General features: G+C 47.7%; 2 protein-coding genes across 3 annotated transcripts; one reads left to right on the top strand and one right to left on the bottom strand.

Annotated features, from left to right (window-relative positions):
* Nucleotides 1-330: 330 nt before the first annotated feature.
* On the top strand, nucleotides 331-20,158 carry LOC147223243 (endophilin-A1-like). Its single transcript, XM_086165203.1, has 9 exons — nucleotides 331-563; nucleotides 10,124-10,192; nucleotides 10,429-10,501; nucleotides 10,585-10,728; nucleotides 11,870-12,003; nucleotides 12,079-12,237; nucleotides 12,574-12,677; nucleotides 15,070-15,200; nucleotides 15,271-20,158. The coding sequence occupies exons 1-9, from the start codon at nucleotides 519-521 to the stop codon at nucleotides 15,465-15,467; spliced, it is 1,056 nt and encodes a 351-aa protein (XP_086021329.1). The 5' UTR covers nucleotides 331-518; the 3' UTR covers nucleotides 15,468-20,158.
* A 2,245-nt stretch (nucleotides 20,159-22,403) lies between these two features.
* On the bottom strand, nucleotides 22,404-27,792 carry mfap3l (microfibril associated protein 3 like). Of its 2 annotated transcripts, none has more exons than XM_086165876.1 (3): nucleotides 27,613-27,792; nucleotides 26,073-26,463; nucleotides 22,404-24,622 (listed from the first exon to the last, which is right to left on the bottom strand). In XM_086165876.1, the coding sequence occupies exons 2-3, from the start codon at nucleotides 26,383-26,385 to the stop codon at nucleotides 23,682-23,684; spliced, it is 1,254 nt and encodes a 417-aa protein (XP_086022002.1). In that variant the 5' UTR covers nucleotides 26,386-26,463; nucleotides 27,613-27,792; the 3' UTR covers nucleotides 22,404-23,681. The 2 variants fall into 2 exon arrangements, with proteins under 2 accessions (XP_086022002.1, XP_086022004.1); XM_086165878.1 differs by lacking the exon at nucleotides 27,613-27,792 and adding an exon at nucleotides 27,318-27,434.
* Nucleotides 27,793-27,819: the final 27 nt, after the last annotated feature.

Raw genomic sequence — 27,819 nt, 5'->3', positions numbered from 1 at the left:
GAAGATATGAAGGTAGTTGGTGTGAGAGAGGAGGATCCGGAGAATAGGGTTAGATGGAGAAGGTGGAGTCACTGTGGCGACCCCTGAAGGGAAAAGCCCAAAGAAGAAGAAGAAGAAGAAGAAAGTGTATCTTAATCCTAGCTTCAGTGCTGCCTCACGTGATTTTGTTTTGCTGGATACTTCTGTAAATCAAAAAAAAAAGTTTTTATTCTTGATAATTCCCTCTCTAATTTATAACGATCTGAAAGGCGGGACTTGGTGCGTTTAACGCAAACGTGACTGGTTTCCCGGTCGGAGCGGAGCATCTTTCTCAGAGACGATCTTTGTCTCCTCTCTGTGTCAGACGGATCGGTCCGGCAGGGTTTGGTCTCTCCACGTCCCGCACGGACAACATCCACGTCCCGCATCCCCTCCCCTCCCTCCCCCCCCAGCCCCCGGAGGATCCACGGAACCGGGACAGAGTCCAGGGTAGAACCGTAAAGCCGCCCCGGGTTTTTCTCCGCCGCCGAACCGGAGCGATGTCCGTCGCGGGGTTGAAGAAGCAGTTCCACAAAGCCACGCAGGTGAGACGCGCCTCTGCGGACACGCGTGCACGAGCAATCGACGCATTTATTGCTTTCACGTCAAAACACGTTCGCGCAGAAGGATGTAATATTACGTAAGGGGGTGGTGGATGGGGGTGGGGGTGGGTCGGAGTGTTTCTGCGCACCTGATTGGCTGCCGCGACGCGCAAGAGGGAATTCCCCCCATCAGCCTCCACATCTTCTCGCCCAGCATCTCTATCTCCATCTCCATCTCCATCTCCAGCCCTCGGCCCTCCACCCTCCTCCTCCTCCTCCTCACCAGCCCTGCCATCATCTGCATATCACTCGTCTCTCCATCTGCTCACCGATAGACAACAACAACACACACATGCAGATCAATAACAGTTGTCTGTGGAGGTTCTCCGGAGAAATGAAGAAATATGAGCCCAGTTGCGACGACAAGAAGATCGGGACAATCATAGTTGTAGTCTTGAAGGCTCCAATGGACGAGATCTCATGTAGAGAATGCATTGAGATAACACACATTTATTTAATAACACCCAAACGGCTTGGACGTCATTAGAATAATGGCAATAAATACCCTCTGTTGGAAAAATGTAGTGCTAATTAGAAAAAAAAAACGATTAAATGCTTAAAGAAAACCATCAAGCGGCAGGATTTCAGTGTTTTCCCAAGCTGAGCGTTTGTACTGATGAGTTTTCGGTGAATTTAACAAGCAGGCCGAGCCGTTTGTGTTACAAATGAGACCCTGAACGCATCGCCATTAATCAACCGAGCGGGCGGCGTATCGACATCCAGATAGAAATCTGCCCCAAATGGAACAAATCCAGTCTGAAGTTACGGAGAAGCGACGCCGCTTATCGACCCCGTGGGGGAACTGGGTCACAGCAGAGGCGGCGCCAGTGACCGTCGCCAAAACCACAGCTGATCATCCAAAAGGATGTCCAGATGTTCCTGTAGATAACCTCCAGACAACCATGACAACCCTGCTCAGCAGAATCACCCCATCAATATTCAAGCAATCACTTCAGAATTAGCACAAAGCTACATCGGGGAGCGGCTCGGTCGCTATGGTGACGGAGGAGGTGAGACGGCAACCTCCGTGGATCATGTTTGCAGATGATTTGAGGAACATCTAAAGGTGGAGGTGTGAATGAGAGGAAGCCAAGTGGAGGTGGAGATGGAAAAGGTGGAGTTGAAGTACTGAGGGTGGAGATGCCTTCGCTAGCAGCTTGGAACCGGTGGAAAAAAGTGTCAGGAGTGATAAAAGAGTATGAAAGGAGAGGTGGAGGAGATGGTCACATGTTAGATGTTCTGAGATGATTAGACAGAGGGATGGTGAAGATGGAGGTGGAAGGACGGTGAGGTCGGAGCTGCTGTCTGGGTGAGATGATTGGCAGCTCAAAGGAAAAGAAGAGCTTCAAAATGAGAATAAAAGGCTCCAAGAACTGAAGAAAATGTAAGAAAATGTCTTGACGGACCCGCAAACCTGTTTTCTGACCCGAATCTTTGGTTTGGAAATACTTTATTGTTCATCCATTTAACACAAACTCAGTTAACGAAGCAAAGCGGCCACGTGTCTGAAATAGATTACAAATCAACAGGAGTGTGTGTGTGTGTGTGTGTGTGTGCTGGAAACGGGATGAAACTGAATGTCACAGCCAGTTACACCGAGAGCCGACGGTTGAACTTTGGAGGTCGTTACCACGGAAACATCTGTTAACTTTTGGAGTTTATTTAGATTCCGCAAAGCTGTCGCTATTTTATTTTTGAAAAAGAATATCAGTTTTCTGTCTCTTTCTCGATAACGTTTGGATTCTCACGCAGACTTTCAAATCTTCAATTGTAATTTTCTACATTTTTTGTAACCTTTTTCAAACATTCATTCACTTTTGTATTTCAACCTTTTCTTTTGAATTCAACTTGGGATGTTTCGCCCAATCGGACGGCAAAAAGGGGAAGTCGCATTTAGGTTACAGAACATTAAAACTTTAACTTCCTACCCACTGGATGAGAATCTAGGACACATCTCAGCATGTTTGTGTGTGTGTGTGTTCACACACTCGCCCACGTCTCAACAGATGGACAATAAAACAAACTACTGTGGAGGCTGAAGCTGCGCTGCCAAGTTGCAGTGCCCCCAACCAACATGGCCGCCGGTGCCAGGAAACAGAACACCTCGCTTCAGCAGGTGAATAAAACATGAGCCGCTGGGAAGAAAAACACACACTCGAGGCTGGTGGAGAGCAGCGAGGATAGAGAGATGAAAGGGAGGTAGACGTGTGGATAAATAATAGTGATCCCTGACATTTGGGCTTTTATTTTGAAAGGATGCGGCTTGTTTAAAAAGGCATCAAACAGGCCTCAAACTGACTGGAGGATGGTGTTGTCACGGTAACCACACACACACACACGTGTGCAGGACAACGCGGGCTTACACATGGGTGCGCTCGGGTGCGCATGCACACACACACACACACGGGTTGAGTTGACTCACTCAATAATTGATCGCCCTTGAGAGTCAGACATGTGATGGCAGAGAGCACGAGACCCGTGTGTGTGTGTGTGTGTGTGTGTGTGTGTGTGTGTGTGCGATCTCGACGAGGGTCCTCGCTCGTCTCGAGGAATGTCTGAGGTTTCAGATGTTTCACTTTTGCTTGTCGGCTGCCCTTGACCTCTGACCCCCTCTCCACCGCTCATAAACACACACACACACACACACAAACTTTTGTGGTTTATGTAGCGTCACTAAATCCATGACAATGATCCAGAGGGACAACTGACCTTCAGATACAATGAAATAAGAAGATATTGATATTTCTGTGCCATCGCACGTCAAATAGAAATAGATAAATACTTCTGTCGGGAGAAAAAAAAACAGTGAAATAAATAATAGAAAAATAAAAACATATCCATCGCGTAAACTTTAAACACGGATACAAGTCGAGGGCCGGAGTGGTTCAATGTTTATTGGAAAACTTTTGGAAATGAACTTGTTTCACATACTGACCCTGAAACTAACAACGCTTTTAAATAATTGCCTATTAAAAGAACATTAAATCAGTTAAAATTAAAATGACTTTAATTCAATCAAAAATCAGTTGTGACAATTTCTTATGGCTTTGTCTGCAGCATTTCCTGGGTAATTTCAAATGAAAAATGAAAAAAAAAATCCAAGTTGCTTTGTGGTAGCAAGAAAAAAAGGACAAAAAGGAAACATATGACAGCTCAGTTTTCTTCTCTTATGCTCTCCAGTCTCAGCTAGAACCTTGAACTGACAAAGCTTGTACGTTCTTGCCTCTAAACAACATTAAGAGCAAGAAAAATCTCTGGTTTCTAATTTTTCGACGGCACATTCCCATGCGTCACACTCCTTTCTCGTCAGGCATCGTGTCAGTGGAGGAACGCAAATTCTCCTTAAAACACTAATATGCATAACTCTTAACTCCGCTTTTATTTCTGTTAGGCTTAGAGAGAAATACAAGTGTTGGTGTCGACAGGACGCTTTAGGCCGGTCAAAAATGACAGTAAAAGGTCCCTAATGCGTGGGGATTTGACGTGAAAGGAAGCCTGCCATGTTCACCAGGTGGATGATGCATCAGGATGAGAACGGGCTGCTATAAGGAGCTTTTCCGGAGAAATTTCTTGAGTAATTCTTGGCGTATTTTCTCTCGATCCCGCCCACCAGCCCACTCTTTTGACCACACATCGCAGGCGCTCCATCTGTTGTCGGTCCCACAGGTGTATCCCAAGGCAGCCACATTCCACTTACACATCCGCATACCGCTTCAAAGGTAAACTTACAAACTTACAAAGGTAAACTACAAGTCATGTAGTATTAACGCTGCTAGCACATATTAGCAGACCTTCTCTAATACTTACTAAATATGATTCTAATGGCCAAAGACACTCCAAATGCAGGGCGGACTTGAGTTTGGCAGATATGATCTACAGTGGCGAGTCACGAATGTTGGGGTTTATGTTGATGCTTGTTTGCTGTGTGATTTTGGGGTTGCTGGGAATTTTGTGGGTGTGTTTTGGGGTGCAAGAAGTTCTGTTTTCTTTTTTACCTGGAATTGAGCGGAAACAGTTAGTTGTCTTGCAGGCTTGTGTGGCTTGGCTGTGGCCAACAACAGCTATTGCTTATTAAACGGACATTTTACCGTCAACCAGGTGTTTTCACTGACTAAAACGCTAAAATATGAAACATACACACACACACACTGCTTCTAGTTGTCCTGTGTGTGTGTGTGTGTGTGTGTGTTCACTCAGGGAAGCATGGAGAGTGGCAGGTGGGCTTAAACTTATTTGAAGCTAATTTAAAACAATTGCGTGGACTTTCTGGCAAATATTCGCGTCAGTCCGAGCTCATCCTCAGCTTTCTCACATTCAAGGTGTTTGTTCCACTTATCCGCTTAATTGTTAACAGATAAAATAAGCCGTACTGTTTGTGAAAAGAACGCTTTTTTTCGAGAGGCAGGAAAATGTGTAAATGTTTGACATATTTTTAACCGGAAATGAACTTACAAAGAGTCCAAAATGACTTGGAATAGGAAGGGAAATGCCATAAAATCTCCTTAAAATGTCATCTACCTGGGAGGTGAGGACAGGAAAGCACCGCCTTCACACTTTCTTTGTTCACAGAGCGAAAGCGTTCATGTAAAGGTGGTTTTACTCCACTGTCGCGCAGCCAGATCAGGTTTCCTGTAGGAAGGACAGACAGCGCTTCAGGATCTCCAAGGCTTGGTCCAGTATTCATTTGATTTCCATTTTACCTGTGACTGACAGCAGAGCGGTCCAGTGTCACCTGCCATCGGCTCCTGTCAGGAGAAGAAGGATAGAAAATTACAAATGGATTAATGAATAGATGGACAAACCTCGGCATATGTTGCTGTTTCCCATTCATGCTCTTTTTCTGAGGAGTTTCTCCCTGAAAGGAAATGGATCAGTGGTTTCCGTGAGATGTTTTTGTTCAAGGCTGTTTCTTGTTATTTTTTGGGTGATTTTTTAAGCTTACTTTCCAGGTAAAACACACGGCTCACTGAGGTTTCGCAGTCTCGCAGTTTACTGTCACGACATCGAGTCGTGCACTGAAGGGAAAGGGACCTTATCGAATTAAAGCTCCCTCTTCTCTGTAGTGCACTGCGCATCGATCCTGAGGCTTTGTCCTCACCAGAGACAAACACCCTTGACGATTGATCCCCGGCGCATGGCTCATTGCTCATAGACCAGCTATCAATCAAGTATTGATTGTTCATAATCGCGGCTCCCACAGGAGCCTCAAAGGGCCACAAACGACTGAAAAACCTGTCAGTTACTTGAGTTGGAAATAAACCGACTATTTAATTCGATCCCAACGTTAAAGCAGCGCAACGTTTGTGTGTAAACTCTGTGACTGTTCAGACATATTGATTATCGATTAGTAGACCTGTGGGTGCAGTACGCATCCTGGCCTGTAGGTGGCGCTGTGATTGGAGCTAATTACAGTATGAACCGCGCGGGTATTCTTGACAATTGTTCTTGAAAGATACGTAAAATGTTGCTGAAAGACTTCCGGAGATTTCAAGTTCATAATTTAAATTCAATAAGATTGTAAACAACCTAATAAAACTGAGCACAAAACACAAATGGCTCCGAGTGAACGCTAGAAGATTTAGCTAACATTAGCATTAACGCCAGAGGAAAATTTATCAGTACTCACAATTACAGACAAATAACAGCTCATTATGACAATATAATTAAAATACCGACCTTCTGCCCCTCCGGTGTTTGCTGATACAACAAAAAGTTGTTTTTTGCTGCAACAAAACACCATTTTCCCGAATAGCTTTTCTCGTTAATTTTCCGATTTTGGTCAAGCCTCCTTCAATGCAGCACCACGTCACCGGAAGTGAATGAGAAGATTTCAAAATAAAAGCTGACCGGAAATACAAAACCAGCAACCCTGCAGTGGCTGAAATATAAATATAAATGACATTTTCAAAAGATTTCATTTATATGATTTAGATAATATCGTATTGATACTAAATTCAGTTATAGCATAAACTACCCTTTGTAATATAAATAGTTAATAGCTAATAGTTAATAGTTTATGTAAATAGTTAATAGTTAATAAAAGAGGACACATCATTTTCTGTCCAAGATAATGAAGAGAAAGTGTCGGATGAGACATCGCACAGGTGGCTTGAAGGGCTTTTATGCAATATTTCACTAACATTCTTTAAACTCAGATGTGGTTGAAATTAACACATTTGCTAAGTCAATTTAGATACATGAATAAGAAAGTTCTCAAGTTTCACATAATAGGTCTAAAAAAATGAGTAAAAATGGAATAATATTACAATGTTGGTGTTTGACACCATTTAAAAGAGGTTCTCTGGTCCTTTTCAATAAAAGAGGAGTGTTTGCGTTGCGGAGCTGCTGCATTGCAGCTGGTGGGTCCGGCGGCTCCTCCGAGGTCTCCTTTGGAATTCAACACATGGAGCCGTTGGCGGAGAGTCCTCCTCTCCTCTTCTGAGTCATCCCTACTTCACATCTTTTCCTCTTCCTCTGGTATCAACGGTCTGCCCGGAAGTAGAACGCTTTCTCAAAAACTTTACTTGCATCTCTTGCTACGACACATCATCTCAACATCGACATCCTCAAAACTTCAACTTCTGTACCTTCTCGTTGATCTCAAGGCTTCCAGTTTGTCCCCCCGGGCTGCCTGAGCACAGATAAAATACGTTGATTCACATCGACTTTCAACATGTTTTCGGAGCCGTGATGAGGGAGGCCATACTTGTAGTCCTACGGTTCAGCCGCTAGCCGTTAGCGTTGAAGCCTAGCATGTGTGTGGATCCACCAGCTGCTGCGTTTGTAGCTTGAGTCTGATTCATCAGCAAACAGTCCAATCTCCAGGTCCACCTGCAGCATCTGAGAAGTCTGCTTTGCTCTAAAGCCTTCTGGAGTGGGAAACACACCAGAGTCTGTTCTGAGAGGGAAAAAATAACATCAAACAAGAGGCTGCGGACGACTAGCTTGAAAGGTTGGCTGAAAAGCAGAGCTCCAAAACACAGGACACGTCAAATCAGGGAGTCACTGCAACATTCAGGAGATCGATCCGTTCTGTTCGCCCTTTGACCTCTTTAAACTTGAAAACCGACCTGTGAGGTCTGGAGCTCCATGTGGAGGACACCCCGAAACAAAGGCTGTTATTTTCATATGTTCACCTCTATTCATCTAATTGTGCACAAATTCTAAAACAAATCTTTAGCGCTTTAGCGCTGACCCCGGTCCTGCTCCTGGGAGACCTGGAGGAGACGTTACGTAACCGCCGACGAGCCGCGTCCCCGCCAAAATAACGGCCTTAGACATGAAGAGGGCGCTCTGTCGCCATGGCAACTGCACCGTCTTCATCATCCACCTCTGTTGCAATGTTGCCTTCTCGTCGTCTTCTCCTGCAAACACACAGCTTTGGAATACTTGGGTCTGATGCGCCTCGGCCTGACACACCGGACCAGGGCCGCAAGCCTGGCGTGCACACACACACACACACACACACACACACTCACACACACACTCACACTCACACCGCCAATGGGGAGATACGTCCAAAATGTCAGGAAAATACACTTCAATTTATCGATGACATAGAAAACACCACCTTGATATATACTGACTAGTTTACTGGTGAACACACGGACAGGCTTATAGAATATAAACACACACACACACTCTTACCCCTTTGTTATATGGTTTGCTGGTTTGATGGAGAACTTTCACACCCCATCAGCAATCACATCAGTCATGTCTCACTGCAATGGGCTTAACATGTTCGATGTGTGTGTGTGTGTGTGTGTGTGTGTGAGCGCCTGGACACGCTTCCTGCTCACATGACTGATCATATAGAGCCATTAAAAAGGCAAATATAGTAACTGGAATGCTGTAGCTTTCCCTTTTTTTAAATCTTTAGGGGAATATGTCACATGTGTGTGTGTTTGTGTGTGTGTGTGTGTGTGTGTGTGTGTGTTGCACTGCATGGCTGCATTTAGAATGTGAAGATAAAAACATTTGCACAGAACAAAGAGTGTTTGCAGACTCAGACTTTCCATTAGCTTGTGCGAACAGATGGAAAGGAAAACTCCATTCATTTAGAAAATGAGTCATATTATGTATAGAATATTTAACGATAAATAAAACGTTAATTTACCAACATCTTCTTCACAGAACTGGATATTTCAGTCTTGTATCTGAGGTTGGTGCGGTCAGGCAAGAGGCCTGGAAGAACACCAGAGAAGGACGACAAGAAGTTAGATGGTGTGAGAGAAGAAGATGCAGAGGAGACTGTTAGACGGAAGTTGTGATTGGCTGCTGGTTAGAAGGAGCCAGGTGATTGGCTGAGGGTTAGACAGAGGCAGGTGATTGGCTGCGGGTAACATGGGGATAGCTGATTAGCTGTGTGTTAGAAGGAGGGAGGTGATTGGCTGAGGGTTAGACGGAGGCAGGTGATTGGCTGCAGGTTGTTATCATGAGTTCTTCAGATTGGTATTTTTTGGACTATAAGGCGCATCGCATTATAAGGCGCATGATAAAACATACGGTATAAAAAGCCAAACAAAACAGTCGGTTTAGTCAAACTCTATTCAACTCATTCACAATAACACAGATTATTGTTCAGTTGTGACAAATACAGAAAAATACACTCACGTCTCAAATAATTCGTCTTCCACAAATGCATCCTCGGTTCATGGGAAGGTCACAAGTGAGGGGGATCTCGTCCATGTTGGTGATCTGGTCTGGCTGGACCTTTTTTCCAGTGATCTTGTTCTTGGAGTTTGTGCAGAAGATGACGAGCGTTTCTTTATAATCCTTTGGCAGTTGCTGTGAGATGGTCGTCCTCCTGCGGATGGAGATGACCATTGATTTAGTCATGTTGAATTCTTTCGCAAGTGCTCTATTCCCATGATCTACTGCCTGACTGATAGCCTTGGGTTTGAACTGTCTCTTTTTTGGGGGTCCTCATGAACACAAATGTACAGTAATATTGGGTTGAAGCCCAGTACGTACCAGAGGAAACCGTACTATGCATTGTTCTCTGATTGGTTTATGGTTGCCAGCGATAGCACACACCTGAAATTAGGACCGACTTTAACACGACCACCTTGTCAGGTGGAAACGGTCTGAGAAGCAGTTGAGCGGAGTGGCTTCATCGCTTACCAAAGTCGCACTAAAACATTTTGGCAGATGTTTGAGCGCTGTGTGCCATATAAAATTTGTTGAGGTCAGTTCATACAGAAGGCGCACCAGATTATAAGGATTCAAGGATTTTAAATGTGCCTTATAGTGCAAAAATACAGTACCTACCTTCCTGCACGGCTCCACTCCCATCTGCTAACTGGAAAACAATTTCTGAAGGACTTCCTGGGCTCAGACTTTGGAGTTTGAGGTGGGTTGAAGCTGAAGCTGCAGAGGCCTGGCTTTGTTTGACATGTCTGGAAAAAGACACGACGGGCAGAAATTAAACTCTTTGATATCTTCATGAGCTTCTTCTTTCCTTCTTCTTTTTCTTTGCCTTTCCTTTGGGTTTCCCGCCACAGAAAGTCAGCGAGAAGGTCGGAGGGGCCGAAGGAACCAAGCTGGACGATGACTTCAAGGAAATGGAAAAGGTAAATATGAATGGGCGACTACATCCAAACGACTTGCGGGACGCTTGGATCCACGCAGGAGCAGAGCCTTTTTCTTTTGATCCATCAAGTTCCTGAAAGAGCAGAGGTGAAGGACTTCGAAGGCGGTTTACTCTCGAGTCCAATCGGGAAAACCCGGGAAGTGTTTCTTCCCCCGAGACAATAACGCCATTTACTCTTCCTGCCCTCTCTTCGGTCTAACGCCTCTTCCTCTGCAGAAGGTGGACATCACCAGCAGAGCCGTGCTGGACATCATGACCAAAACCACAGAGTACCTACAGCCCAATCCAGGTATTAGACCGACCTGAGAGACAGCATCTCACAGGTATGAGCAAACCCGACACCACTAACACCGCCCTCCTCCCTCCATGCAGCGTCCAGAGCCAAGCTGAGCATGATCAACACCATGTCGAAGATCCGCGGACAGGAGAAGGGCCCCGGCTACCCGCAGGCCGAGTCCGTGCTGGGGGACGCCATGCTGAAGTTTGGCCGGGAGCTGGGAGAGGAGTCGTGCTTCGGTAAGTCGTGATGAGAACTTCCCCCGGCTGTCGTACCATCAGCTTTCCTTCTCCTCCGTTGTTTGGAGAGGACAGAGGGCTCCTGGTAGGATCCTGGAGTGGAGGTGGAGCATCATCGCGTCTATCCTTTTCTTCTTCTTCTTTGGGCTTTTCTCTTCAGGGCTCTCCACAGTGAATCAACCTTCTTCATCGAACCCTATTCTCTGTTTCATCCTCTCTCACTACGTCCATAAATCCTCTCTTTGGTCTTCCTCTCCACCTCCTGCCTGGCAGCTCCTGGACAAGAACAGGGGGGTGTTCTTGTCCAAAGCATCTCAGTCATCACTTTGTCTCGGTCATACATGTCCTGCACCCCTGTGACAAATTCTTCTTTCCCTTTGGGCTTTTCCCTCCAGAGGTCACCGAGGTGAATCCACCTTCTCCATCGAACCCCATTCTCCGTATCCTCCTCTCTGACACCAACTACCTTCATATCCTCTCTCATGACATCCATCCATCTTCTGCTTGGTCTTCCTCTGGACCTCCAATGCCAGCATCCGTCTACCAATATAATCTCCATCCCTCCTCTGTCCATGACCCAACCATCTCAGTCTGGCTTCTCTGACCTTCTCTCCAAAACATCTAACATGTGCTGTTCCTCTGATAGACTCGTTCCTGATCCTCTCCATCCTGGTCACTCCCAGAGAGAACCTCAACATCTTCATCTCTGCAACCTCTAGTTCTGCCTGCTGTCTTTTGGTCATTGTCACTGTATGTAGACCATCTCACCACTGTCTCCTCCACCTTTCCTCTCTCTGGCTGATAGTTTTCTATAGTCTCTTGGCATCCCTGACACTTTTCTCCAACCATTCCAACCTACCTGAACATGTTTCTTCACCTCTTCCCCACCCTCTGCAACTGCTCTGGACTATTGACCCTAAGTACCCGAAATCCTCCATCTTCTTGATCTCCACTCCTTGTAGCCTCACCGTTTCACCTGGGTTCCTCTCATTCACACACATATCTTCTGTCATTCCTCTCCTTTCCAGAGCATACCTTCACCTCTCTAGATGTTCCTCAACCTGTTCCCTGCTCTCACTACAGATCACAATGCCATTTGGATTTAATCGATTTACATCTGTGTTGCCGCTTACCCCGTCAGGACTGGTGCTGATCGACGCCGGCGAGGCCATGAAGGAGCTCGGCGAGGTGAAGGACGCCCTGGACATGGAGGTCAAACAGAACTTCATTGACCCCCTGCAGAACCTCCACGACAAAGACCTGAAGGAGATACAGGTGAACCAAACACACCTCAGTGACGGGAGTCATCTAAAAAAAAACCCTCCTCTGAATCGTTGACCATCTCCGCAGCACCATCTGAAGAAGATGGAGGGCCGGCGCCTGGACTTCGACTACAAGAAGAAGCGGCAGGGGAAGGTCCAGGACGAGGAGATCAAGCAGGCGCTGGAGAAGTTCGACGAGAGCAAGGAGATCGCGGAGCAGAGCATGTTCAACCTGTTGGAGAGCGACGTGAGAAGAACACTGGGGGGGGTTATGTAATTTGTCCTGGATCAGTCAGATGTGTGTGTGTGTGTGTGTGTGAGTGTGTGTGTGTGTCCTAGTTCATGGCTGCTCAGATCTCATCAAACACAATTCACAGCTCAGTGCTCCTCAGTGGACCACGGTGGAGCTGCAGGTGGACCAAGAGCTTTATCCGAGAAGATCCCGACACGCGGCGGTAGATCTGAGCTGGTCACCGTTAGCATCGCCGCTCTGCTACCGCTAACAACACCTGAGCAGACCTCCACCCAGCATGACACGTGTGTGTGTGTGTGTGTGTGTGTGTGTGTGTGTGTGTGTGTGCAGATTGAGCAGGTGAGCCAGCTGGCGGCGCTGGTCCAGGCCCAGCTTGAGTATCACAGCCGTACGGCGGAAATCCTCCAGCAGCTCTCCAGCAAGATGGAGGAGAGGTAAACGCTTTGTCATCTTCACTGTTATTTATGCCGAGGTCCATCTAAGCTCTTCTGGAAGGATGCGTGACATCTGGACCAAACCATTTTGTCAAATCATTCAACGATTATTTTTGGTGAAATCTCGTTGTGGCAAGACGTTGTAGAGGCTTCTTCAGTTTTAGCATCACATTAGCATAACATTAGCATAACAACCCTCTTAGACCTAGTTTCTGTCCATCAACTCTTCCGTTTCCATAACAAGCCACCATTACCTAGACCCACGCACAACCCTGGAGGTTATCTTCACAAACTCCCCGTAGATCATCAGAACTGAAGAAGTTCAAGACAAGAAGGTTTCATTATTTGTGAGGGATTTTTCTCCATTTTAGGTCTTTTGGTCAGATTTTTGCCATTTCCAAACGCACGCACATGCTTTGCCCAGTTACAGATGGGTGCTGGATCAAGAAAAGTTGACTCAGTAGAGTTTGAAAACATCTGCATACCAAAAGAAAAGAAAGATGATTTGTTTTACATAAAACATAAAAAATTTCTCGCATGACATCGGCTGATGGGCTCTTCCTCAGATTCTGACCGGAGATGTGTGTTAACAAACATGTTATTGTGGCATGCCTCTTTGTGCACTAAATGGCCAGAAGTACTGGCTCACCATCCAAACAATGGGAATCAGGTGCTCCAAACCCTTCCACGGTCACAGGTGCATCAAATCCAGAATCCAGGCTTGCGGACTGTTTTTCCAAACATTTGTGAAAGAATGGGTGTCTCTCAGGAGCTCAGTGACTTCCAGTGTGGAACTGGCCGAAATATTCCACAGTCAACTGTCAGCTGGATTAGAAGACCATGGAAGTGTTTGGACACGAAGCGGTAGGCCATGATAACTGATGGATTGGGGTCAGAAGTGGCAAGAGGTCGCCAACTTTCTGCAGAGTCAATGCCTACAGACCTCCAAACTTCACGTGACCTTCAGATGAGTTGAAGAACAGTGCGCAGAGAGCGTCACAGAATGGGTTTCCATGGCCAAGCATCCAAAGTGCAATGCAAAGTGTCGGATGCAGTGGCGTAAAGCACGCCGCCGTCTTCTCTGGAGTGACCAATCTAGCAGTCTAGTGGACGAGTCTGGGTTTGGCAGTTGCCAGGAGAACCAGACTTGTATGACTGCATTGTGCCAAGTGAGGAGTTTGGCAGAGGGGTTGTTTTTCAGGAGCTGTGCTTTGCCCCTTAGTTCCAGTGAAAGGAACTCCGAAAGCTTCAGCATACCAAGACATGCTACCAACTTTGTGGGAAGTTTGGACCTGGACCCTTCCTTTTCCAACATGACCGTGTAACAAAGCAAGGACATTGAAGGTGTTCTAGCTGCAAAGGGTGGACCAACGTCATAGTGAACCCTAAATTAGGAACGGCTGTCACTTAAGTTCATATAGGAGTCAGAGCAGGTGACCTTTGGCCCTTTAGTGTACATGGGAGGAGGAATTAGACCGACAGGGCAAAGTAATCCAGACAGAAAGACGATATGGTTTAGACCAGGGGTCGGCAACCCGTAACACCCAAAGAGCCATTTGGACCCGGTTTCCTCGGGAAAGAAAACACCGGGAGCCGCAATTACTTTTTGACGTCTAAAATAAAGGTACCACTGTATATATGTTACTTTTTATTACCTTTACACTTTGTATAAATAAGTGTGTTGCTTCTGAAATTCACAAAGTATTACAGAGAAAATTAAATTTTATTTATGTAATGAACTCATTTTGAGCTTTGGGCTTTCAGAGCGTGTAGCGGAGCCTTGACCTGAATTTTAAAAATAAATCGGGAAAAAAAATCACTGTGTCAGTAAACAATAAAAAATAAATATTTGCAAAATATCTTCATAAATATTTATTTTACCTGGTTTATGGGACTTCTGCTCCTGAACTTCTGTGCACAGCATCTGCAAATCTGGACTTTACCGGCTTCCGCCAGTGTGACGTTATTTTGAACGGCGAAAAATAATAAATGTAATTTTATTTAATATTTCAAGATCACAATAATCTTCCAACTTAGAACTAAAAGTAAAAAAAAAGGAATGAACACAAATGAAATACACTTCAATTAAATATTTATCATTTATCTTCCCGAGCCGCTCGGAGCCGCGGTGTGAAGATGGAAGAGCCGCATGGGTCTGGACAACCCCAGACGGACAACACCTGGACACACCTTTTTTGTGTTATATGTAAAATAAATCATCTTTCCTTTAGGAGCATTTTTGGTCGTGCCGGTTTGCCGAAACACTACTTTCCCGTGGAGTTTCCCATCCTGCCACTATTTCCCCAAGAAGATCTAGTGTGTGGAGAAAACTGCTAAAACCCGTTGTTGCAGTAGAGGAGACTTTCTCTTCCATGTTGTCTCGTCCTCCCAGGATAAAGGAGGTGTCCAGTAAACCCAGGAAGGAGTTCACCCCCAAACCCCGCATGACCCTGGAGCTGCTGCCCCCGAGCGAGAGCCACAACGGCGGGATCCACTCGGCCAAGTCCCCCGGGAGGTCCCCGGGTAGGGATCGTCTCCTGGAGGTCTCCGGGCTTCCTCCCTAACATCCTAACGTCCTGGTCCGTCCCCGCAGCCCCCCTGGACCAGCCGTGCTGCCGGGCGCTTTACGACTTCGAGCCGGAGAACGAGGGCGAGCTGGGCTTCAAGGAGGGCGACGTCATCACCCTCACCAACCAGATCGACGACAACTGGTACGAGGGCATGATCCACGGCCAGTCGGGCTTCTTCCCCATCAACTACGTGGATATCCTGGTGCCGCTTCCCCATTAGGCCGTCCCCTGGCGCAAAAACACTCCCGTATCTGCACCTGCAACATCACGCCCTCCTTCTCCTTCTTCTTCTTCTTCTTCTTCTTCTTGTGCTTCTGTGCAATTCTGCTTTCACTAAAAAAAAAAAAAAAAAAAAAAAGACTGACAAGGACTCGGGCGCCGGCAGCGAGGAGGCGGGACTCCAGGGGAAGAAGAAAGAGGTGTGTGTGTGTGTGTGTGTGTGTGTGTGTGTGTGTGTGTGAGGGTAAAAGCTGCGGAGATGCTGGAGGTAGCGAGGTGATGTTGAACAGCACGTCGCTCGGCTCGGCGCCGATTCCATGGACGTCAATGTTCGGTGTGTGTATGTGCGCGCGTGTGTGTGTGTGTGTGTGTGTGTGTGTGTTTCTAATCCCTGAGGCCGGCACAAATGTGTGTTTGTCGGCCGCCAGCTCGGTCCCGTGGATCCCGTCCTCCCTCCCTGGTCCTTGCAATGAAGATTTAACCTAAGAACCACTAAATAGGGCCTTTACAAGATGCTTATTGACATTACGTGTCACTATAATGTGATAAACATGTCTTGTTAAGTCATAACAGGACATTAGAAGTGCTGTGAAATGCAATTTATAATTCCAGTAACTTTGTTTCTTTGTTAGCGGTGCATTGGGCTGTTATCCATCACAACAATGTTTAAGTTTGGAATAACAGGTGATTTATTTGTTGAATATTTGCTTTTTTTTCTGCAGCTATGAAATTCAAAGGCCGTGCAAAACCTACTGCGATGAATGAAATATTCATAACGCATTTATGAAGCTAGACATGCTGATTTAGCATGTTATAAATCAGGGGTGTCAAACTCGTTTGATCAGCCTCATTGATGTCATCAGTAAAATCGTAGCGTAAATACCTAGAAGTAATAGCACATACAAATTTTTCCTTTGTTTTTTTTGTAAAGGAGAACAGGTAAATTATAAAGAATAAAAAAAATGCTCTTTTAAAAAGCAGGTCAATTTCTAACAGTAAGTAAAAATGTTATTTCCAGACCCGGAAGCCACATTGCTGCCATCTGCAGTAAGTTGTGAGTCACATAGCGTTGCTAACACTGGCTAACACAATGCGCTGCTAGCAAACAATATAGGAACTGCATTTTTATTTTAAAAAGGTAGCTCATAATTTTTACATTTTTTTCAAATTGTAGATTTATTGCGCGGCTGGACCTGACGTTTGACACCCCTGTCAAAAAGCAACAGCATGTACCTGCTTTTGTGATAAAGCGCACGGCGGATACAAAAGAATTAGCTGCTTTTACGGTTTGTTATTCTTTCAGCAACCACAGTAACTAACCCGTGACACAACAATGTGAATAAGCATGAGCAAAGCCTTATTGGGGTTGACTTAGCTCTTGATGAATGCTGGTTACCCGGGCGGTGATGCGAGACCTTCCTCGCCTTCGTGTGGACGCCGCCGACCCGTTCCCCGCCTCGGCTGGATGCATGAAGCAGCCCGTCACTTTGAGCGATTAGCGCGCCGCCTCCCGAATCCGGTTTCCAGGTCCGGCACCAAACTGATCTGCAATAAGATGTTTTTTTTTTCTCCCCAGGATGCTTTTTTTAGCAGGTTCGAAGGTCAGGAAACTCAGCGGGAATTTAAAAAACAAACAACAAAGTTGGTTTCGGCAGCAGGACGGCACACGCCGGCGCAGGCTAGCTCGCCCGCCGGTACGCCAGGGAACCGACGAGCCTTGGATTTTTACCGTGTGTGTCCGTCTTACCCGGTCAGTGTTTCCGTGGAGTGTTTCGTCGTCCAGTCCGTCTCTCTGTGGCTTCTGCATGCCGGACCGTGTGATCGTTTCGCCCCGTCGTCCTCTCCGGTTTCCTTTCCAGCCGCCATCACGCCGGCTCCGCTCTCCGACGCCTCCAAAGAGTGTGACGACGACGAGACGTCGGGGTTCGTTCCGACAGAAACTGAAGGTCGGGCGTCCGGTGACAAACAGTCTGAGGCAAAAGACTAAAATAAGGAGCTTAAATCCTCTATTTCAGACAGAAATAAGACAAAAATGGCAGCAGCGGTGCAGTTTAAGAGTCGGTAGCGTTTTCAAAACCAAGTCAAGCTCATCATTGTGACCAATATTTATATTTCTGGTCTATTTTGATAATCATAGGACGTCATGACACAATAACCCAAACATTTTGAGGGTTGTTTTTTTCTGATTTATTACATTTAAGCCACAAAAACAACCTCCCATCAGATTTCTGTCGTCCCTGAGATTATCTTTCTAAATAGAAAATGGACCGAGATCTTGTTCCTCTTCTGTAAACAGGGGTTGCGTTCAACTGACATTCAAATAATCCAACCTTCACTAGGCAGTGTTGGTGTCGCGCTGCACGCGTGATGTTGTCGGTCTCCACGGGTGAATGGATGCATGAGTGAATCTTCTTCACGAACCTTTCGGGTTTTCTGTGTGTCAGAGCAGGTGGATGGGGTCGCGCTAGCCTGTTAGCATCCTGAAGATAGGAACTTAACCGTCAGCCTGATATCATATCTTGACTATTCTGTCGAATCGCAAGGTTTTTTTAAGTTATTTAATAAGAATTACGATGGAGACTTTGCCAGAACCTCTCCTGGGCAGATCTTCCTTTTCCCGTGGTGTCCCAGAACTAGCATGTGATTGGTCAGAAATCTGAATTGAGCGTGGCTAATGCAGTAGCATGACCAGGCCTGGCGAGGCATTGTTGTTGTTTCTGCACCCGCAAAGTCAATTTGAAATATCTTCGATCTTGTTCTGGCAGCACGAGGTTGCTCACGGAGAACGTCGAGGCCTCGGTAAGAAAGGTTAGTCAGCCGTTGGAGACGCCGCCGTCCCGGTTCATCGCTCACCACCAACACAATTTACCGCAATAACGACCGGAGTCATGAACTACATGTGAAAATACTTTTTTTTCCCGACTAATAAAAATTAGAGGCAGAGAGTAAACGATAACCGTCTGTTTCACAGCTCCAGTGTAGTCCTTTAAGTGTTTTCATTAACTTTAGTAATCTCAGCAGTCAAAGTATTACATTTGATTTAAAGAGGCCTGTCGCGTTTGTGCCCTTTCATAGAATAACAGATACACAATTCAACATCGGATACGTTTTTTATGTCGGTATTATCTTCCCTCTCACGGTTTACGCCGCAGAACGATACCCCTTCCAGGAAGCCAACCGTACGTTGGGCCTTCGTGGCGATCGAGAACGGTAGTTTCCACCCTCACCTGGCTTCAGCTCCATCCCCGACGAAAAAAACCCTTTCCCTCCGGAGTTAGCGTTAGCACTGGCGACGGCGCGGCTAGTCGAGGCCCGCAAAGCCGCGGCTACTCTTAGCAATACTGAGAAGACAGCTTCCTCCCGAGAGGGAAGTTAATACCGGCTTCCTACGGCTTAAACTCTGTTGTGATGGGAGGGATTCTGAAAAACACGCAGCTTTGTGGGTTTCAGACGTTCCTCCTGCGAACGCCGCTTTCAGCAAACACATGGGATTCTACGCCGTTGACACGCGTGCCGCTTTAAGCGAGCGTGTAATCCCTGCCCCGCTCGACGAAGGTCATCTCCAGGAGGAGGAATAAGCTATAACAATCACTCGCGCACAAGTAGTTGTCGGAATAATAAACGTCCAATATCGAGGCAATAAATAGCGAAGGAGCTTTCGGAAACAGCCGTGCTAAGTTGAGCTGCCCACCGGCGTTTCATTGCCAAAGTGAGCTCGCCCTGCGATCGCCGTCTTTTCTTTGCCTTCTCTTCTGTCGGGCGAGCGTCACAAACCTCTCCGTCGTCAACCGTCCGTGACCGGTCGCCCAACTCGTCGGGTGCAAAGCGCGTGAGCTCCGATTCACGCGCCCCTGCAATATAGAAACGTATATATACACGTGTGTCTGTATATGTATACGTATATATATTAGCATGCTAGCTTTTTCTGGGGGGGCGCTGCAGATGTTCTTGCGTTCTAGTCATATTTTATATTCTTTTTAATCGTGCTATTTCAGAGTAGCGCCGCTTTTCACGTGACAAAGTGCTTTTCTTGAAATGTTCTTTGGTTCTGACGTGCATTCTGACCTCAATGAGGACCTCCGTTACCTTAGTTCGACCTCCTTGCCTCCGCGAAGGTCAGACCCGGGCCACGTGTCCGAAAACCTCGGGGAGACTCGTATTCATTGCAGGATCCGAAAACACAAGAAAACGAGCCCTGATTCCGTGGTTTCCCGCTCATTTCCAAGCCGGTTCTTGTCAACGTCATCGCTTGCCGCTGAGATCTGAGCTTCCGGGCCTCCGCCGTCTTCGGCACGGTGACCCCGGTCTGACCTTGCTGGTCCATCATGCTCTTACTGGTGTCTTCTGGTGAGCTACCTGTGTGTAAGCATGTGTGTGTGTGTGTGTGTGTGTGTGTGTGTGTGTTGATACACCACACACAGCCTTTGATTTATCTATTTATTTATTCCCGTGTCCTATTTATCGTCCGGACGCCTGTGGCATACTTTTGACGGCCGTCAGTACATCGGTGTGTTTTGAGGGGTTGAGAAGGGGTGGTGGGGTGTCGGGGTGGTCCATGATGAAAACCTAGCTGTGATACTAACTAACTGTCGCTCTCCTCGTACTGGATGATGATTATAACCTAAGACCACTGTATGTATAACTGCTTGTCGTGACGATGATCTGACGTAATGACAATAAAGAGTAATGACGACACCGAGGACCGACAGGCTCCGCTTTGTCCCTTCAGAGCGTCTTCAGAAACCTCCTCCGCCCACAAAAACATGGCCTTTACTAGCGTTGAAGTTGAACTTACCTCTAAAGACACCACCTTTCACAAATGTAGAAAGCCGCCCTGGGGTCAAGACGAACCAGGACCTTCTGCACCCTCCAAGCAGGGAAAGAACCGGCACCCGGTACCTTCCACCTGAGCCTCAGTCCACGGATCCAACAGGTCTCGCTCCTTCGTTTAGCTTTACCTCTTCTCGTTCCGAGCCAGGTAACCCACAGCGGTTGCTCTTTTGTCCCCGATGAACGACATCCCCATTAGCATAGCATTAGACCTACTTTCTCGATCTAACGATCAATGGCAGGCAGCGAGTTCTTCACGAAGCTCCATGCATGACGAGGTGTCTGACAAATAAAGGTGTATGAAAGCAGCAGCAGCCGGTGTACCTCTACCGAGCCTTTCGGAAGTTACTGCCTCCTCTGGTCGCCCTGCGGCATCATCTCAGCTTCTACAAGAACAATGGAATACATCATGGAGGGACTGATGTCCAAGAAAGAGTGTCATTGTGCAGGGAAACACGTTTCTACTCATGACAATAAACACTCAGAATCTTGAAGTTTGGTAAATGTGGTCCTCCCACCAGCAGGTGGCGCTAATCACTCTGAGAGCTGTTTGACAGCCACGAGACTGCGGACATTACTGACGTTAATGATGTAATTTGCTTCTCATTTAAATAAAAATTAGTAATGAACATGTAATCCGTGGCAGCTGCTCCATCTAATATAATTATAGGTGTCCTTTGAGAACTTTGGAAATAAACCAACCGGAAGTCCGGTTGACCGGAAGGCTGGGGTGACCGCTAACATGTACATGCTAATAGCTAGTTAAAAAAATAGCGTGGGATACGATTTAATGTCAGTAAAACGGCCTCCGTGCGGCGCTTAAAGTAGGTCTATTGTTGTCACAGAAACAGGAAAACTCAAATCAAATAAAGAACCGCGACGGAACCTTTTAAAAATACGTAACTCGCGAAAACCGATCCCGGAAGTGGCAGGCTGTGACGTACTTCCTGTTACATTTCCGGTGTTTTTTACACCCATTTCTGCGGAACTTTTTAGGTTGAGGGAGGAAAAATTAGATCTGCTGGGCTGAAAGAATAATAAATGTAGATTCATTTTCAATTTCCAAATCACACAAAACAAAAAAGTTGTTTATCTCATCTGTCAACCCCAGACTGCTATTATTGGATAGACACTTAAACTATCAGGAAGAATGCACAAACCATGGTTTTACCGGAACACATTATTTTTATTATTATTTCTACTGCTGCCATCAGGGTTATGACTTAAACTTGAACATTTCTTACCTTTTTTGACGAGAAGAACGCGCCCCCCTGTGGTGTTTACGTGCTCCGATCCTTCTGGAAACAACTTGCATCAACAAATAAACGGTTTTCAGTCACACTAGTTTTCGGATTAATGCCCCGTCTTGCATCAAATCCCTGCGTTTTCTCCCATTTTCTCTAGTTAATGATGCCAACAGGCGTATTGACAGCAGGTGAACCAAAACTGACACTAGGGAAGAAGACCTCGGTGTGCACGCCTAAGACGACAACCTTTATTTTGATGGAAATATGCAGGATTGAAACTACAAACCCCTCATTATGACAAACATCACCATTGTCCTCCAGTTTAAACCTCGCTCTTTGCATTTCTTGTTCATGGAGGAGAGGAAGAATCAATGTTACAGGTTCACTGTCTGTCAGGGAGAGGAGTATCTGTTTGTGTTTTGTATCTTACTTCTTTTTTGGGTCATTTCAGATATATTTTAACATTATCCATTGGTCGAAGTTATTCCACAAGATTTTCCCTTCATTTCCAAACATCTGACTTTGTTTGAAAACCTCCCAAACACTGAAACCACACAAAAAAAAAACCTTAATTGAAGGACTTCTGCTTTCCAGCTGTATTTTACCCTCCGTCCGCTTCACCGCGTGTCAGAAATAGTGCAAGTTTCGCCCGTCACAAAGCTGACATCACATCTTTTAATAAAAAAAACCTAAAAAGTGATGGAAACATTTGATCGCGAATTACAAAAAAAAGAGTTCAACGAATTCTCCTGCGCTCCCAAAGTTGAAGTTTAAGGACAGAGCGAAGCGGAGACCGGATAAGTGACAATATAAACCATTTTAAGGGAGTCGAGTGACATCAATGAAGAAAGAGACACTTGTTTGTTTCTTTACACAGCACTTCCATTTTATTCCACTAGAAAAAAAGGAGGCCTCTGTGGAGCACCAGTAAGAGTAGAGTTAGTCTGACGCCGAGCCCGAGGAGAGATGCCCGGAAAACGGCGACCGGTGTCTCAGCCGTCCGCTTTCACATGCAGCGGGAGGAAGGCGAGCAGAGTGACCGGCATCGTCTTCACAGAGGACAAAGAAAACCAGAAGGTCACGACGCCGTGGTGGTAGATAAACACTCCAAAACCATCGCAAAGAGAGCAGGAGCTCCTGTCCAAACAGACTGCGGAAGGACACGACGCCATACAATCATCAAGCCGAGACCAAACCCTGGTCCTGGTCCTGGTCCTGGTCCTGGTCCTGGTCTAGTCAGGTGTGACAAATCTCAAGCCAGATTTTTTAAATTCTAATTTCCAAGCACATGCTTGTTTGCTTTTCTTGTACATTCTTAGCTATTTGTGGTTTGATTGTATCGGATTTTTTTCTTTCTTCGCCTGGTGTGTTTTTTGTTTTTTTTGCACACTTAACTGTTGATTCTCTGAAGAAATAATCATGAGAGAGGAAAAAAAAAAAATCTATCAAGGTTTCCAATCAACAATCAGGATTGATAAAAGAGAAATCCAAACTGCAGGGCGGCGTGTTGGAACCCCGGCGGAGCCAATCAGCTGACAGGAACGCCGTTCGTCACAGAGTGAAGACCAGCTTGAGGCAGATTTCCAGAGTTTGAGCGCCGGACAAGAATGAAGACAGAAGAAGAAGAAGAAGAAGAAGAAGAAGAAACGTCCCGTAGCTGGACTGATGGTTGAAATAAAAGTCTGCGGTGAAAATCTTCAGAGGAAATTTCTCTGTACATTTCTTTGCTTTTTACATTGGAATAATATTGGAGTACATTCAGGCATGAATCCAAAGAAAAGAAGACATGGAAGAAGATTCGGGCCACACGCGTCAGTCCCTTCCACCTACAATCTCTACTGAGATTACAATCTGAAATCTAAACACACACACACTCTCGCACAAAGATGTGTGAACTCATACTATGAAAAATACAGAGGCGGCAAAAATGTAAGTTCTAAAAGCTCACAGGAGAAGAGTTGTTTGATTTCCTCCGGCGGCCCTGATCTTCCTTGGCCACCAAGAGATGCTCCTGTCCCTAAACGTGATGAGATCTAAAAAAATGTGACTTTTCTGCCTAAAATGAGAGCTTCAATCCTGGAGGAGGTCGTTTGTCTTCCAGTGAAAATGCATAGCGGGAGATCTTGGCTCCTCCGGGGTCAAACATGGCTCTCGTAGAACACGTGGCAGGGCGGCGAGGGATCGGCCGCGACCTGCTCGCCGCTCTGCTCCGGCTCCGGCTCCGCCTCCGGCTCCGGGTCGGGGTCCGGGTCCGGCGTGGGATCGGGCGTGGGATCGGGCGTGGCTTCGGCCTGCGGCGGCGGCGGCGGCGCCTCGATGCCGGCGCTGTCGGCGGCGGCCAGCGGCGGGTGGACCGACACCTGGATGGCGATGTGCTGCGGCTGCTCGTGCACGGAGGAGTTGTCGGAATCGGCGGCGGGCGAGTCGCTGCGCTCCCTCTCCCTCTCCCTCTCCCATCCCGGCTCTCGCTCGCCCTCCTGCAGGATGGTGAACACGTCCCTCCCTCCGATGGCGGCGACCCTCCCCGCCGCCGCCTCGTGGCGGCCCTCGGGCGCCTGCCTGAGGAAGGTGTGCCTCATCTCTTCCACCCCGACCACCTCCAGGATCTCCTCCATGAAGGTGCGGCAGTTCATGATGAGCGGCGGCAGCGGGATGCTGCGGGCCAGCTCCTCGATGTACCGCGCAAACTCCATGGTCTTGAACTGCGTGACCTTGGCGAGCTCCAGCGTCTTGGCGGAGGTGATGATGGGGATCCGCTTGGCGATCTCGAAGGCCTTCTGCAGCTTCTCGGCGCCCTCCGTGCGGAAGAACTCGTTGATGGCTTTCTCCGTCTTCTTCAGGTGGCTGCTCATCATGCAGAGGCGCGTCACGTTCAGCGCCATGATGATGGTGAAGGTGACCAGGCACACCACCATGTAGTACACGCCCATGTCCCCGTTGGTGAAGACCACGCGCAGCGTCACCGTGCAGTTGGAGCTGCCGTGCACGTTGGACGCCATGCAGGTGTACTTCCCGCGGTCTGAGAACATGATGCCGGTGATGTTGAGGACGCCGTTCTCCAGCAGCCACCACTTCCCCCCTGCAGACACACACAGAGGACACGTCTTCACCGGCGGCTACCAGCTTCTGACACGGAAGCCGGCGTGGATCTCGCGTGGATCTGCCCGGATTTAGCAGAATTCAACTAAAGAGACACAAAATTCCAACGATCGCAGTCTGCGCTTGATTCAGTTTTGGCTTTTTTTTTTCCTGCTCGACGGCTTTCCTGTTTATCGGAACACGCGGTTGTGTTTTTAAACGCCAACCGTTTCCAGGGAGCTCCATGTCAAAGGTGGAGTCGCAGCGTCAAGACCGGGGTGTCAAACTCATTGTGGTCGGACCGGTTAAATTATAGCGTAACTACCTACAAGTTACACTCAGTCCAAACTTTTCCTGAGATTCTTTAAGAAACGCGAGTGCGATGCGAACCACACTACGCCTCAGTTCTGTCCTCTCGCTTCTCCGTGCATTTTGTTATATTTTTCGCCACGGCGAGTCTCGTAGCGGCGCCGACACTTGCGGCATCCACACCGAAATACAGGGTTCCTATTAACCTCAACCAACAAATAAGCAATGGCAAACCCTACACTCAGTGTCCACTTTTCTCTTTTTTGACAAGGACATCCTGCTGATGAAGGTGTCGCGTCCGACGGAAGAGCAAGAACATTTCTAGCAACAAGTAAAAATGTTATTTCCAGACCTGGAAGCCCCACTGCTGCCATCTGCTGGAGGTTGTGAGTCGCACAGTGTTGTGATGTGTCGCTAACACTGACTAAAACAGTGCACCGCTAGCAGACAATATATCGGAACTGCATTTTTATTTTAAAAAAGTAGGTCATGACTTGTTTTCAAATTGTAGATCCCCTTCCCTGGCATGCCGGTACAGGCCCGCGGCCCGTACGTTTGACACCCCTGGTCTCGCTAAAGCCTGATCTGCTGCCTTCCACAGGAGAACCAGTGTCCCATTTGACCTCCAGTTCAAGCGCTTCCTGCCGCCTCTCCTCTGAAGGCGGGTTTCAGCACGTCGGCACAAAGAACAGCAAACAAAACAAGCGGCGCCGCGCTCGGCATTCCTTCCCCGCGGAACCGCCGAGGAGCGAAGGCCGGATCCCGGAGAGCCCGCATTCCTGCCCGGGTCCCTGCGGGCCGCTCACGCCGCAGGATAATTACAGATTAACTTCCACCTCCGAGGCAAACCGCCATCTTCAGCTACAAGGACGGCAAACAATTCAAGACGTTCTCCAGGAATCGGTCAAATTAAAACCTTTGATAACCCACATATTTACAGCTGAGTTTGAGCTCATTTTAGATCAGGATTTCTTGAAGATTGAATGAAACCGTGCATGCCGGTAGATATATTTTGGACGAATTTCACGCGATGCCGCCTCGCTGGCTCGCTGCTCATGAAATAATCAGTGGGAGTCGGGCCGCCGCCGCCGGGGGAAGGAGTGAACGGTTAGCAGGTGTAAAGTGACAGTGGCGTGTCTTACCGCTGCCCTCGGTGTCCAGGTGGTCTCCATGGGAGTTGAACCACTTCACGGTGGGGAACGGGTCTCCGGTGACGTTGCAATCGATCAGCGCGCAGTTCCCTTCCCGGACTATCAGCTGGCTGGCTTTGCTCAGCACGACCGGGACGCCGCCGCGGCTCGCCGCCGTGGCGTTGGCGCTGACGTTTCTGTCGGTTTGCTGCGACCGAGCCGGGGAGGAGGCCAGGGACGCCAGAACCAGCAAAACGTATCCTACGAAACGGCGCATTTTCTCCGATTGTCGGCGCGTCGCCCGCGGGGGAAGGAGCTCCGTCATCCCTGCAGGGTCTCCATCCTGCGGCCTGGGGATCTCCGAGGGCTGGCGGTCTTCAGCTCCGCGGCGTCAAGCATCTCACTGACAGACAAGAGAGTGACAGGAATTCGTTTGCGGAGCGGGATTTAAACGTTCGCCGGGTATGTCGGCAAGTCTGGGCAAACACCGACGGCGGCGATTAAAATAATACGATCACGGCGACGCCTGGAAATCACATGTCAGATTTGCTAATCCAGCACAGAGAATGACAATCCCGAGCACATTTCCTCACATCTGACAATTGTTTTGACATTTTCTTTGTTTTTACACATGCGTTCTCGCCGTTTAAGTTGCAGCTTCTCCAAAACTCTCTAAAAGTGAATGATTTTGCCAATTTGGCAAGTCCTGGAAACCGTTTGCAGGTGGATTTACTGAACAAAAAGCCTCGACTAGCAAACAAACAAGCCCGATTCTACCACATGAATGGTCAAAACCGTAATTATGAAATTAAAAGAGACATATTTGTGTTGCCTAATGCCTATTTTAGCAATCAAATAAAGAAACGGATGAACTGAAAGACGGAAAATAATCCATCTCTATTAGCATCTGCTGTGGATGCGAATACCATCGTTGCGAGCCGATCGATAGAAATCGATGTATCGATCCAATCCCCGCGGATCGATATCGAAAATTGATTGCAGATGACGATCGCTGATCGTTTTTCGAGTTTAGTCCCGTTTATTTCGGAGGAGAAGGAGGAAAACCGATGCACAAAAAAACCCTCGATCAGCGGTCAGCCATAACCGCCGGCTAGCGCCGCGGCAGCTTAGCATCATCGGGTCGAGTTACCGTCAAAATTAAATACAAATAAATCGAAACATCATCATGTGATCGGTTGGGGGAACCGGGGGGGAGTCAATAAAAGCGTTTTTAATCGGTATTACAACCATATTTACCGTGAAACGGGACGACGGCATCGAAATAACGGAGAGGCCGCTCGGCTCCGTCTATTTCCTGGATCGCAAACGGTCAAAAGAAGCGCCGACCGGTTTGTTGACAAAACCACCGCGAGTTCCGGCCGACCGACCCGCGTCTGGAGGTCGCGTTTGCGGCGACGACGACGCGACCGTTTCCCCGCAGCAGCTCCACCATCCCCCGGGCACAACGCTGGAAACAGGGCCGGTTGGGATCCGGCTACGTGCTGGATTAGCGATCCGGTAAAGCCCGTTCATCATCCGGGCGGACCGTTACCTCCTCCGGCCCGGCGTTCAGTCGCTCCTCCGGCGGCGGGGAAACGCGGGCCTCCGTCCGGCCGGCTTCGCCGACAGCCGCTGCATGTTCCGGGGAGAGGACGGTTCCGTCCGGAGGGCTTCCGTCGCCTCCGGGTCCGGGGAGGGGGAGCTCAGGCTGCGGCTCGCCGGTGTATCCGCCGTCCGGAGGGGGGCGGAGGCTGGGCGG

The sequence above is a fragment of the Fistularia commersonii genome, chromosome 19 (genome assembly GCF_037954325.1).
Source record: "Fistularia commersonii isolate RoL2024-O1a breed Wild chromosome 19, RoL_Fcom_v1.0, whole genome shotgun sequence".
Taxonomy (NCBI): Eukaryota; Metazoa; Chordata; class Actinopteri; order Syngnathiformes; family Fistulariidae; genus Fistularia; species Fistularia commersonii.
This window is presented reverse-complemented; position numbering and strand designations above follow the sequence as displayed.

What these genes read in the sequence shown, in the direction of transcription:
- LOC147223243 (XM_086165203.1), top strand. Translation starts at nt 519, where the DNA reads ATGTCCGTCGCGGGGTTGAAGAAGCAGTTCCACAAAGCCACGCAG. An exon ending in ACTTCAAGGAAATGGAAAAG is followed by an intron (nt 10,193 to 10,428) that starts GTAAATATGAAT and finishes CTTCCTCTGCAG; the next exon opens with AAGGTGGACATCACCAGCAG. An exon ending in TCAACCTGTTGGAGAGCGAC is followed by an intron (nt 12,238 to 12,573) that starts GTGAGAAGAACA and finishes GTGTGTGTGCAG; the next exon opens with ATTGAGCAGGTGAGCCAGCT.
- mfap3l (XM_086165876.1), bottom strand. Translation starts at nt 26,385, where the DNA reads ATGACGGAGCTCCTTCCCCCGCGGGCGACGCGCCGACAATCGGAGAAA. An exon ending in CCTGGACACCGAGGGCAGCG is followed by an intron (nt 24,623 to 26,072) that starts GTAAGACACGCC and finishes GTGTGTCTGCAG; the next exon opens with GGGGGAAGTGGTGGCTGCTG.